The sequence below is a fragment of the Eleginops maclovinus genome, chromosome 18, assembly GCF_036324505.1.
Source record: "Eleginops maclovinus isolate JMC-PN-2008 ecotype Puerto Natales chromosome 18, JC_Emac_rtc_rv5, whole genome shotgun sequence".
NCBI classification, from domain to species: Eukaryota; Metazoa; Chordata; class Actinopteri; order Perciformes; family Eleginopidae; genus Eleginops; species Eleginops maclovinus.
This window is the reverse complement of record NC_086366.1, coordinates 7,756,260-7,770,081: the sequence shown is the minus strand read 5'-3', so window position 1 is coordinate 7,770,081 and position 13,822 is coordinate 7,756,260. Positions and strand designations below refer to the sequence as shown.

The following is a 13,822-nucleotide window of genomic DNA, read 5'->3' as shown; positions in this document are numbered from 1 at the left end:
CTAGAGAACCAGGCTTTGGATTTTCTTAATTCAGTGCTTGAGCTGAAATGCTGCACATTGCTTGTTATTTTTCTTAAATGTTCATCACAATCACCTTCTGATTTTATCAATATGTCCTAAATAAAAGGCATTTATCTGTGCAAACAGCGTTTTTTCCAAGCGATCCTTGAATATGTATTTTAAGTACGAAGGCTACGTTCAATTGTCAACAGTATCCATAACAACAGTAATCGATCTTTGGTCATAACAAAAGCATCCTTTGTTCAAAAAGGATTAATCACGGTTCAGGGTTATCTCTGTAAACATGGAGCTCAATGGAAACTATTTTCAACTGATCAGGAGACAGTCAAGTGTCTCTAACAACCCGCGAGAACTAATCGGAGATAAGTATTACCATAATCGGCTCATTAATTCATAAGATTTGTTAATACACTGACAAAGTGTAGTCTTCATATTGCTTTATTTAAATACCTTAAAATGATGAAAAACACACTATTAAAACCACTTCAGAAATATGTGCGTTGACTGCAGTGATGTCTGTCATATGCACAAGCACACAGAATATGATCATTCACATGACACGTGATTGTACCCACTTAGGAAACACACTTTTATATTTTAACACAGTCAAACTCTCTCAAACCCTCAACTTTGCACCATGAGGAAAAGAAATCAAAGTGAAAACGGAAAATAAAGCATCTGCATGTATACAGGAAAACGGTGTTGATTTATTCAATTCTGTCGGCGAATGTCTTCCAGTATTCTAAGATGTGTGTTGTATTTGTAAAAAATAAATATGATATCATAACATGGAAATGCAAAAAGAAAAGAAAAGGAAATCGTTTTTTTTAAGGCTTTGTTGACGGACATTTAGATCCTAAGTCCTTTGCAGCAGTTAAAAGTAAGTGTGTAATGTTAAGGAAGGTTTTTCTCTGCAGCACTGAGCACAGCCTTTATCTTGCATTGTTTCAAGGGCACCAATCTTGTTTATCACATGTTTGGACTGCTGCCTCTCTTTCAGCATGGTACAGCCTGTTATAAAGAAAACATTTTCCTAACATTTGTCAACCAGAAGATGGATACCTTTATCCTTTCTCTGGCTTCAGGGGGAAAAACAATATATCTAATAATCCTTTAAGTGTCTCACAGTCAGAGATCATCCAAACATCAGAGTGGGTGTATAAAGGCAGTGATTATTTAAAGTGGTACCTCGCGATGGAATTGCACTTGAGTGAATTAAAAAGGGATAAGATGTCAAACACTTACATCTGTGGAAGAACAAAACTTGTACTGCGACAAGAAGTACAAACCTTGATTCATTGGTGGATTCCCATTGACCTACAGAGATATTTTTTGCAATCCATATAAAACTTGGTTTAAATAACCAGGGATTAACCATTCAAATGACACATAATACCTCAAAATAGCCCTGAGTACTCCCTCTCTCTCTAAAGGCACTGCAGATCTCTAACCAGTAGAACTGTCAGGAAGTGTAAAGGTGACATTTTCTGAGGATAAATCCCCACTCTTGCTCTGCCTGCCTTTTTCTGAGTTTGGGTCCGGTACAGCAATGTGAAGGCGAGATGAGCCCTCCACAGCGTCCCCTGTGGAGAATCTCACTGGTTGACTGGAATCTATATGACATGGGATTTGTACATTTTGCAGGGATTTAAGGTCCGGGTAGCTCCCAGACTCGGCCATGGCTCGGTGCAGATGTTCCCAGGCTGTGGTGCTGCTCCGGCTGCTCGTGGGGTCACTGGCAGCCCGGCACAGCAGCTCCGTGTGCTGGCGCAGCTGAGCAATGTTCTGCTCGGTGGCTTTGCTCTGGCGCAGCAACTCCTTCGTGCGCAGCGTAATGTCCAGCAGACCTGATTGTCGGAGGATTTGCACTGTGTTGAGGAACCGGCGGTGGCGGGTACTGATGGTGCCGTTTCTGTGAGGTCCTCTGGATGTGAGGTTGGAAGATGTATTGTGCAAATTGGACCCAGATGGGGCGCCTTGGCTCGAGGAGACAGTAGTTGGACTGCAGGAGGATGCACTGGTTGAAGAGGGACATGGCAGCCCATTGGTTAGGACTGCTACTTTTGGTTGCTCATGAAGGTGCTGCACAGGAAGACTCCTGATCACAGGTTTTTCACCGTTCTTGGGTTCTTTGCACATCCTCTTGCTCAGATTCTGTGATTCATCATTAGATACAGATTTATCAGTCGGGTTCTTGCTGGGGTGTGGGGCAATGCGGGGATAGGAATTGAGAATGGGGAGGTAAGTATCATTTATTTTCTTCCCTGTGATGTGGGACTTCTGGGACAAAGGCTTGTGGAGGTGGCGGGAGGCCAGCAATAATCTAGGATGCTGGGAAAGGATCATACAGGGAGCACCAGAACTTCTTGTTCCCCGATTTCCATTTCTCCGGGACAGCTGAACTTTTTTCTGGATCATGTCCGGCTGGTTGGACAGGGAAGAAGCAATGCGAGACATACATTAAACACTATATTGAAGAGGGGTGTGTAAGGTAGGGGACACACAAGTAATACCTGGCTTTAGATCAAATTGTAAGATAGGGGGATCGTAAATCTTCCCGTGTTTCTATTTATTCTTTGGCAGATGCATAATGAATACAGCCTCCATGTCCCCTTACAGAAAAGTGAAAAAGTCACTATGCCAGATATGAAAGACTGTAACCTTGAGTAGTGGCATTTAGCTGTTTGACTTTGCAACATAATTTGAAACATTTTATCTTTGGTCAACCTTCATTCATTTCATCATTCAGGTCTTTCTAACCTCACTGTCTGTGCCTACAATTGTCTAACCTGTTTGAGCACCATGTTATTGATGATGTAGATAGGTTGGCGCTCGCGGCCTGCTGTTTTCAGCGAAGGATTCCCAGGATTCCCTTGCTGGAGGGCTTTGGTTTGACCTGTCTGTGAAGTGTCTGCCTGCTCGCTGCCTTTGGTTTGGCTTTGGTCGCTCCGCTGGTCCTCCACATCAGTCTGCTGCCAGTCTGAGCCATCTGTAGAAGAGATGGAACAAGAAATGCACTGCTGACTTACAAAGAATAAAAACATGCTCTAAGAAATAGCTACACTTTTCTTTCTTTGTAGTTGGATTATATCTATACCATTTATGAAAATATTCAACATATGCTTTCATATATTAATTAACTTACACTCCTTATTCTAATCATTGGACAATGCATCGCGATAATGATCCTTACATATTCTCTACTTCCTCAAACACCATTTTGGTAAGCTGACCTTTTAAATAGACACCAAGGGGGGCTTGTCATAACTACAGAGACGTTTTCAATGGCTTGTTGAGGCGTGTGTGTATGGTATGACAGGAGGGGTGTACAGTGGGGCAAAAAAGTATTTAGTCAGCCACCAATTGTGCAAGTTCTCCCATTTAAAAAGATGAAGAGGCCTGTAATTTTTATCATAGGTATACCTCAACTATGAGAGACAAAATGAGAAAAATCACATTATAGGATTTTTAATGAATTTATTTTCAAATTATTGTGGAAAATAAGTATTTGGTCAATAACAAAAGTTCATCTCAATACTTTGTTATATACCCTTTGTTGGAAATGACAGAGGTCCAACGTTTTCTGTAAGTCTTCACAAGGTTTCCACACACTGTTGCTGGTATTTTGGCCCATTCCTCCATGCAGATCTCCTCTAAAGCAGTGATGTTTTGGGGCTGTCGCTGGGCAACACAGACTTTCAACTCCCTCCAAAGATTTTCTATGGGTTGAGATCTGGAGACTGGCTAGGCCACTCCAGGACCTTGAAATGCTTCTTACGAAGCCACTCCTTCGATGCCCTGGCGGTGTGTTTGGGATCATTGTCATGCTGAAAGACCCAGCCACGCTTCATCTTCAGTGCCCTTGCTGATGGAAGGAGGTTTTCACTCAAAATCTCACGATACATGGTCCAATTCATTCTTTCCTTTGCACGGATCAGTCGTCCTGGTCCCTTAGCAGAAAAACAGCCCCAAAGCATGATGTTTCCACCCCCATGCTTCACAGTAGGTATGGTGTTCTTTGGATGCAACGACGAGTTGAGTTTTTACCAAAAAGTTCTATTTTGGTTTCATCTGACCATATGACATTCTCCCAATCCTCTTCTGGATCAACCAAATGCCCTCTAGCAAACTTCAGACGGGCCTGGACATGTACTGGCTTAAGCAGGGGGACACGTCTGGAACTGCAGGATTTAAGTCCCTGGCGGCGTAGTGTGTTACTGATGGTAGCCTCTGTTACTTTGGTCCCAGCTCTCTGCAGGTCATTCACTAGGTCCCCCCGTGTGGTTCTGGGATTTTTGCTCACCGTTCTTGTAATCATTTTGACCCCACGGGGTGAGATCTTGCGTGGAGCCCCAGATCGAGGGAGATTAGCAGTGGTCTTGTATGTCTTCCATTTTCTAATAATTGCTCCCACAGTTGATTTCTTCACACAAAGCTGCCATAGTGGAGTTTGGAGTATGACTGTTTGAGGTTGTGGACAGGTGTCTTTTATACTGATAACGAGTTCAAAAAGGTGCCATTAATACAGGTAACGAGTGGAGGACAGAGGAGCCTCTTAAAGAAGAAGTTACAGGTCTGTGAGAGCCAGAAATCTTGCTTGTTTGTAGGTGACCAAATACTTATTTTACCGAGGAATTTACCAATGAATTCATTAAAAATCCTACAATGTGGGCTTCCGGTTTAGCAATATGAGTGGATAGACGTTAAATCAGGAGCTCCCAGTAAATGAAGGTATAAAACATCAAAAAGCCAAAATTCAGACTCGCAGTCATAGAGGGGATGACAAGTAAAAAGGAACAGACCAAAAAGGAAACGGAGAGAAAGTTAAGAGAACGAGAAAAAATGGGAGATAGAAAGGGAGACGAGAAGAAGTCCGATGCAGCTAATGAAGACATGCTAACTAGCATGAAGGCTGGCTTTGACAACGTGTCTAAGCAGATCGAGACAAATAGTGAGGAAACCCGAAAAGAAATGAAGGACATCCGAGAGAGTATTGAAAATCTGGGAAGTAACGTATCGCCAAGAACTAAATGGACACTTTAAAAGGAGGGTATGGCAACGGTTGAGGATGTCGGATGGGGAGCAACTTATCCCGCATACGCATTGCCGGGCTACTTAAAAGGAAGGGGACACGAGTGGAGGACATGGATGTAAGGGATCTGACTAGACCCTCAAGAGATAAAAAGGGATAAGAGAAAGTAACTATAGAGGAAGAAATGGAGAGGACCAAACATTCTGGATCGCGTTGAGGGCCGTATGGGCAGGAAAGATCGAGACAACTTTCGCAAGAAATCCAGAGCTAAACGGGAAGTACCAGTTAACACAATTGAGTCACAAAGCGACTTGGACGAAAAAACATAACCACAGTGTCCGGAGTACTTCGCAGGGGAACAAACAGAGAAAATCTGATAAATACTGCAGAAGGGAAAAGAAGGTAGATTGTGAAGAAACGCTATTATGAAGGAGGCCGCCAAAGCAACGAACTGGGCTAGAGTAGTAGAAAGAACAAGCGTCAACACCAATACAAATAGAGACCGCCAAAGCAATGAAACTACTGAACAGAGTGGAGGCATGAGGAGAGGCAATTAGGGATACTACAAGTTTAACAACACAACAGCAATGGCGGGAACCGCTTATGGGAGAGTCGGGACGGTTAGATCTACCACAATAGGGGAGAGAGCAGGAAGAAACTTGACTGCGAATCATCACAGAGGAGGAAAGGAAAGGTGATCTTGGAATGACAAAACAACAAAGTCTGTAGTGACGTTCCCTCAATTCTATAAAACCTTCAAGAGTTGCCGGCTGCTGGCTTCATTTAGACACACATTAAAGAAGGGAAAACACTCTATGAGGGATGGCATTTCACGACCATAACCAAGACAGAAAACAGCACTGTAATGATGACTTCTTCTAATTTGGCTACATACACTTATTTGTTTTGAATTCATGACGAGAGACTGCTTTATAAGTTTGACAAAGGACACATGGAGAATGTACACATGTGAAGGATTTTCACGAACGGAACAGTGCTATTTGAGTTGTTAATGCAGGAAGCCTTGAAAGTGTATTCCTACCTATATAGGTGTGGTTTAAAGACTGTAAATGTATAAGATATCAGCCAATGTGATTCATGAATGGTAGTTACAGACCCTTTATGGCTTTGGAAAGTTTCCACACTAGAAGGGGGCGTGGCTCTCTCACTTGTTTGCGATAAGTAGCCGTTCACGCGATTACACGGACCAAGAATCAAGGAGTGGTGGTAGCTGAAGGTGCCAGTAGTTGTCTCGTTACGCATGATGTAGGTAGCCTATTGGAGCAACCCACTGAGTCCCTTCGCCTCACTGATGAACTCTCTTAGGGATGTTGGTATTATCGTGGACAATTATGTTCACACGTGTTTGTGCAATATATCCCTCAGTTGTGAGTCTTAATGTGGTGCAACACAATTAGATAGGGAAACACACGAATGGTATTATAACGAAATTTACCTTCAGTTTAATCAACTTAGAGAGGATTTCCACTCCCGACCAGAAAGGAGAAATAATGAAGCCAGTTTACCATGGGAGTATCCTTTTCAATTCTTGTTGTTTAGCTAGAAACAGTTTTGTGTGATAGTGGTTTATTCTTTGGGGGTCACAGTATGCCTTAATGGTTCAATGAAAAGGGTATGCGTGATGGGACTATTCTGTGTGACAGTCAGGCGACTGTGTGTCATAGGATGTATAGCGCATGAAGTTGAATGAGCGAGAGCACAAATACTAATAAGCAGGGAAAAGAGGGAAGGGAATTCTGGAAAGAAAAAATCAGGGGTTTTGCCTGCAGGAGAACAGTACCACAAAACAGACGAACAAAGAGTTTGGGTGATAACACACGACAGAGATTCATGAAACGGCAATAGCGATGGGCTTTGGAAAGGCCAAAGGTAACAATATTACATAGTTGAGAGGCGAAATCAGATTTTAGGGTTAAGTGCGAAAATGATTGAAGGTAAGAATATTGATATCAGTGAGGACTATATTTAAGGCACTCCAATTGAAGAACTCAAAGAACAGAATGACTAATTGATTAATGATATAATGTAGAACAGTAGGGATCTTAAAATTGTGAGGGGACTTCAATATGGTATATGAATACAAGTCTAGATAGAAGTACAAGAAGAATGGTACTCGGGCATAAACACAGACTATCGAGGGTAGGCGAATGTTGGATGGAGACATTGTAGGTTTTGTCATGACACCAAATTAAGGGAGAGACTACAACCAGACTCAGAACACAAAGTTTTTGCCAAGGTGTGGGACCTACATTTTTTGAATGACAAAAGGATGATATGGAGGAGTGGAGGAGTGGCTAGGGGTAAACTTGAATATAGACCAAGACATCTGGATTATGATCTGGAAACATTACTAAGGGGGATTACAGAGGAGGAGATAGATACTGAGTGAAGACTTGTGGCTCCAGAGGATTAAAAAGGGATGTATAATAGATCCCTATAGAGAAAAGCGACAATGTGGAGGAGATCCTAACATGATTTGCACATGCCTTGAAGGCGTGCGAGGGGAAATTGATTGCGAGAAATCGAAGGAATACAGAAGGCAGATACACTAGAAGACAAATTAGCAGACAAAATGTGCTTTGAGGAATGAAACTATAAAGCCGTAAGACATGTTTCTGGTGGACTGTGAGTGAAAGAAACGAGAAAAAAATTGATAATAAAATTAACAGTTTCAAAAGTGAAAAGAAGTGTGATTTTGGTAAATTCCATGCTATATTGAGGAGGCAAGAAACAATTACAGGCTAGACTTTTAAAGAGAACTAACAATGGCTGACTAAATACCCCATGTATGAGAAAGTTATGAAAGAGATCGCACACAACAAAAGATTATTCAACAGAAGCTTTGGAAAAGTGAGAGCACTGAATTATCATCTTCACACAACCATGCAAGGCGGACGAAACAGGCAAGACTTCCTGGACAGGTTGGATCTACCATCAATAGGGGAAGAGCAGAATAAACTATTGACTGCAAACATCACAGAGGAGGAAATGGAAAGGGCGATCCTTAGGATGAAAAACAATAAATCTCCTGGTAGTGACGGATTCCCCTCAGAATTCTATAAAACCTTTAGACAAGAGTTGACCCCGGTGCTGCTGGCTTCATTTAGACACACAATTAAAGAAGGGAAAATCCCTCCTTCATGGAGGGAGGCCATTATCACGACCATACCCAAAGAGGGCAAAGATAAAGAGCACTGTAGCAGTTATAGACCAATATCAGTACTAAATTTGGACTACAAGATGTACACTTCAATAATCTCCAAAAGATTTGAGACATTCATGACGAAGACCAGACAGGCTTTATTAAAGGGAGACAGACACAGGACAACATTAGGAGAATGATACACATTGTAGAAGAGACTCAACGAACGAAGAACAGTGCTACTTTAGTCAGTGTAGATGCAGAGAAAGCCTTTGACAGTGTCAATTGGACCTACCTATATAAGGTGTGGTTTCAATGAGGAGTCTGTCAAATGTATTAAGGCGTTATATCAAGAACCAACTGCTAGGATCAAGGTGAATGGTAGTCTCACAGACCCCTTTTGTCTGGGAAGGTCTACTAGACAGGGGTGTGGTCTCTCTCCAACTCTCTTTGCGATATTCATAGAACCATTGGCACAGGCGATTACACAGAACCAAGACATCAAGGGGGTGGAGATGAACGGTACAGAACATAAGATAGGGCTGTTCGCGGATGATGTGGTAGCCTATTTGGAGCAACCCAGTGAGTCCTTCCCTGCACTGATGAATCTAATGGAGGAGTATGGATATTACTCAGGATACAAACTTAATGTTACCAAAACACAGATCTTGGCCATAAACTATGCCCCGACACCAGAGTTGGAAGAGAAATACAAAATTAAGTGGAATGCAGAAACAATTACATATCTGGGAGTGAACATCACACGGGGAGTGGGTAAGTTATATACTGCAAATTACCTTCAGATTAATCAAGAACTTAGAAGGGATATAGGAAGATGGTCAACACTCCAACTGGATCTCAGTTCAAGGATAGAAATAATGAAGATGAATGTGTTGCCAAGGCTACTGTACCTGTTCCAAACTCTGCCAGTAATGATACCGCAGAAACAGTTTATGGAGTGGGATAGATGGATTTCCAGGTTCATTTGGGGGGGGGCAGGAGACCAAGGATCCGATATAACACTTGCAGCTTCCCAAGGACAAAGGGGGCATGGCAGTACCGAAACTGCAGGACTATTTCTATGCTGCAAAGCTCAGGGCGGTAACTTGCTGGTGTAATAGAGATTATATAGCTAGATGGAAGGATATAGAAATGAAGGCAGAGACCAGCCCAGCACAAATACTAATGACAGACAGGGAATTATTTAAGAGGGAAGAGGAATTGCTGGACCCAGTAACCAAATTCACTTTGGGGATTTGGCACTTGATAGTGAGAAAGTACCAAATACAGACCGAAGCGAAGGTTCTGAGGTGGATAACCCACGACAAGAGATTCAAACGGGGAATAAGCGATCGGGGCTTTGAGAGATGGGCAGAAAGGGGTATTACATCAATATGTACATTAGTTGAGAGGGGGGAAATGCAGAGTTTTCAGGCTTTAAGTGCGAAATTTGATTTGAAGGCTAACGAACTATTTCGATATTTCCAGGTGAGGGACTATTATTTAAAGGAGATAAAGTTAGAAGAACTCAAAGAACAGAATATGGTAATTAAAATAATGATAGGTGCATATGAAGGGAAACATTGTAGGGTAATCTCAGCTCTATACCAAGCTCTAGGTGCCAGTGGGGGTAATTCAACTGTGTATATTAAAGAAAAATGGGAAAAAGAGCTTGGAATAGAAATAACTGAAGATGACTGGTATAATGTGGGCAAGGTCCAACACACAGCCACTAGCTCGAGGGTATGGCGGGAATTTGGATGGAAGAACATTGTAAGGTTTTTCATTACACCAAAGATTAAGGGGAGATACACACCAGATCAGAAATCATGTTGGAGGTTGTGTGGCCAAGAGGAGGCAGACCATACGCATGTGTTTTGGAACTGCCAAAAGATGGATGGATATTGGGAGGGAGTGTGGAGGGTGCTGAGGGAGATACTTGAATATGAGGTACCAAAGACATGCTTGGTATTATACCTGGGGAACACCCCACAGGGGGATGTACAAGGAGAAGATAGATACCTGGTGAAAGTATTATTGGTGGCTACCAGGAAGGCAGTTACAAGGGCCTGGTATAAGGTAGACCCCCCAACTAAAGAACAGTGGCTGAGCATTGTGGAGGAGATCTATGACATGGAGAGGTTCACACATACCTTGAGAATGCGGAGGGAAAGTTTAAATTGAAATGGGAGAAATGGAAGGATTACAGAAGGAGCGAGGGGTGATACCACTAGTATAGACAACTGAACAGGACAGAAGTGTTGCATTGTGACTGGATGAATGGACTCATAAGCTGTTAATGGACATGTTTTTGTTTGTGTTTTACTGTGTATAAATGTATATAAATGAAAAAATCGTAATAAGAATTAAAGTTTCAAAAAATAAAATCCTACAATGTGATTTTCTGGATATTTTTTCTCATTTTGTCTCTCATAGTTGAGGTATAGCTATGATAAAAATTACAGGCCTCTCTCATCTTTTTAAATGGGAGAACTTGCACAATTGATGGCTGACTAAATACTTTTTTGCCCCACTGTATGTGAGAAGGTGTGGCATGACAGGCAGAGTCGCGACACAACAACAAGGATTATTCAACAGAAAGCTTTGGTAAAGTGAGACACCTGAACTTAGACCTGCCAGTCATTCGCAGCAAAAGTATTAGACACCATATAATAAAGGCAACTACTTTTTCAATTTAAGTATATTTTACATTTCTTCAATTCATTTATGTCTCCTCAAATTGACAAAATTAGAATATCAATTACTTACTTTTTTTATGATCTGGTTACATTTTCACCACATTTACTCACCAGAATAGCCAGAGTCTTTCTCAGAGCTGCAGCGGGAGCCCGTTCCACTGGAGTCGTCTACGTGTTTAGTTTCACGCATTGCGATCAGAGTCAATCTGTTGCTCTTATTTTTAGCATTCTTGCTGCATGTGTCAGAAGGATTGTGTCCACTCAAGCAAGGCACTTCCTTCGACATACTGGACCCTTATGAGAGAATACAGGATAGTTATCATGTGTCCAAAACTTAAGATTTACAGCATAAAAAGCCAAATATATTCCTCTCATGAGACAGAGCTCTGTGATGGACTGGTGACATGCCCATGTTGTTCACTGCATGTCACCTACTGCATTGCATAGTGGTCATCAAATTAACATTAGCTGTTAATTATTTACAAAGGGAGACATTATTGCTGATTTTTTCATCACAGTTTCTTACAAAAGCAGTGTGCTGTTAATAATAAATAGCTTATCACGTTGCTCAACTACCCTTTATTGTTGGGCCGTGTGTAAAATCATTTGGCTGTGTTCTTTCTTGATGTGTTTGTGTAGTCAGTTGCACAACAGCATTTTACCTTGTCAACTTGTATCCCCACATGAATCCACACAGGCAATGCTGATGTGCGCGCATTTGCCTTTGGGTGGTGTAACTGAGACTAATCTCAGAAACAGAATATGTGACGTACTCACGGTAATAACTCATAATGTAAAAGTGACAGGTAACTGGAGACTGTGGGAAGTTCATTAGAAATTTGAGGAAACTAAATAACACAAATGAACCCTTATGAATAAACACCTCCCGCCCTGTTTTCATGCTTGTGTGTACATGTGTCCCCAGATGTATTTACAAGGAGCCAAAGGAATGCAAGGGTCATGTGTTGTTTTTAAGTCAACAGAGTCTAAGTGCCTGTTACGTTTACCGAAAAAAGTGCATTGATTGGCAAAATACAAGGCAGAGTCTTAGAGCACAGTGAATTCATGATTGAATGGGAATGCATTAGCCTTTTTGGGCTGGGGTTGAACTTTAACTTATTACAATTTCTTCTCTCATGCGTAGGCTATATGATGTCTGTCAATCCTAAAGGCTAAGCAACCAAAATTATCTCCACGTGTCCTTACTTTTGTGTAGCTTATGGCCCTAATCAAATGCCTGAGAAGTATTTTAAAAAGTAACACGTTTTAACTGATATATTGATCACCACCAGTTTGGGTTTATGTGTTTTAAAGAACATGATTTGTTACTCCCGCCCACACATGGTTCAACCTGTCTGATGTTATAGTTCAAATCCTGCAGCTAAAAAGCTAGGAGGCAATAAGTTAATGACAGGCCGGTATTTCATACACTCTGTGTGTATAACGCTCCTTACCTAATACTTAACAATAGGTCTTCAGAGAGTGGATATTCATTACTTTTATACATCACTTTTTTGTGTCTTCCTGTGTCCTCTACAAGGAATTGAATATAATGAATACATAGGATGGTGCAAATTCAAATCACAGAACCACAAGTGGCTAAGTCAGTTAGGGAAATGATCAGATGGAACACCTTGTATGGTTGATCCTGAATGACACCAGACACTTCTCTGTGCTCTCCTTCGTAAGGACACCATATTCAACAATGCAGCCACTACATGTTACATTTTAGGTCTGCTATAAAACAACACTGCAGCACGAACATGTAAGCTCTGCATGAGGAATTTTCATTGGACATTTCCACTGTAAGAAAACGTTTTCTCCCGTTCATTTCTGTACAGTCAACCAGTGCTTCTCGTATTTTTGGAGGGCAGTGAAGGCAACACTCAGCTGAAACAGCGCCCCCACTCCTCCTTCGTCCGCATTCCCCCTATTATGTAACACCACAGACTATGTAACGCTGAAATTCGTGTCCGATTCTATCTAAAATACACTTCATCTCACACCGACTGCAATTACACCAAAACACAATACATAAAGAGGTGGCTCGGAAAGCGGCATTAACAGGCCGCGTGCAAAACCAAAAAAAGTTACAAGAGTCGGAGCTCGGGTAGGGAGTGATTAGTCCTTTCAAAGCATGCATTACATGTTCTGTCTGCAGTGGGAAACTTACCTTCAAATGTAAAACATTAAATCATTTCCACATTTGGTCGCTTTCCCCGCTGACTGTTAGTGTACCGAGCTAACCTGCAGTGTCATGTTTAAAATGTTATGTAAGAGTTACAGTAGGAATGATTCAGTTTCCGCTCTTTGTCAAACATGCTGTGAGATAACCCTAACAGTGATAGGGGCTAAGGATATATATATCCGTCAAGTTAGTCAGAACACAAGGCACATTAAATGCTTAGCTTTTCAAATAAAACCCATGTGTGTGTATATTGCATTCATTAGGAGGAATACTCGAATAACGTGTGATACTATTCTGCATATTTCACAACCATCTTGATTGTAAAATCCTCAGTTTGTACATACCTGAACGTTTAAATCCAAAAAGTATCCGCTTTTGTTTTGAAATCCTGCAGGCTAATTCTGGCTGGCTTGACGATGTCGTTTGCCATGAAATGTAAAATAAGGAGTAAATCAAATAAGTAAATACCTAAATGTAATGTTATTCGAACTTGTGTGCAGGCACCAGACAGTTAAAAAGTTCCCTGCCGATGACAATAAAACACGGGGGGTGAGGGTGGGGGGGGTGATTGTGTTTCAAGTTACCTCACTTAAACCCAGTCTGATGGACCTCCTACGAGACACAATGAAATGATCGCGCTGCTATCTCAACGCCCATTGGTCAATGAAACTACCACGTAAGCCAATCAGTATTCAGCTTACGTGCAGCAAGCAAGTGTG

General features: G+C 41.6%; 1 protein-coding gene across 2 annotated transcripts; it reads right to left on the bottom strand.

Annotated features, from left to right (window-relative positions):
- Window positions 1-443: 443 nt before the first annotated feature.
- On the bottom strand, window positions 444-13,643 carry si:ch211-132b12.7 (uncharacterized protein LOC564531 homolog). Of its 2 annotated transcripts, none has more exons than XM_063907724.1 (4): window positions 13,448-13,643; window positions 11,027-11,209; window positions 2,811-3,010; window positions 444-2,445 (listed from the first exon to the last, which is right to left on the bottom strand). In XM_063907724.1, the coding sequence occupies exons 2-4, from the start codon at window positions 11,199-11,201 to the stop codon at window positions 1,468-1,470; spliced, it is 1,353 nt and encodes a 450-aa protein (XP_063763794.1). In that variant the 5' UTR covers window positions 11,202-11,209; window positions 13,448-13,643; the 3' UTR covers window positions 444-1,467. The 2 variants fall into 2 exon arrangements, with proteins under 2 accessions (XP_063763794.1, XP_063763795.1); XM_063907725.1 differs by lacking the exon at window positions 13,448-13,643 and adding an exon at window positions 13,089-13,249.
- Window positions 13,644-13,822: the final 179 nt, after the last annotated feature.

Excerpts from the sequence above, each read along its gene's own strand:
- si:ch211-132b12.7 (XM_063907724.1), bottom strand. The coding sequence starts at position 11,201 with ATGTCGAAGGAAGTGCCTTGCTTGAGTGGACACAATCCTTCTGACACA. Across the intron at positions 3,011-11,026 it reads GAAAGACTCTGGCTATTCTG|ATGGCTCAGACTGGCAGCAG; the intron begins GTGAGTAAATGT and ends TCTCTTCTACAG. Across the intron at positions 2,446-2,810 it reads ATAACATGGTGCTCAAACAG|CCGGACATGATCCAGAAAAA; the intron begins GTTAGACAATTG and ends CTGTCCAACCAG.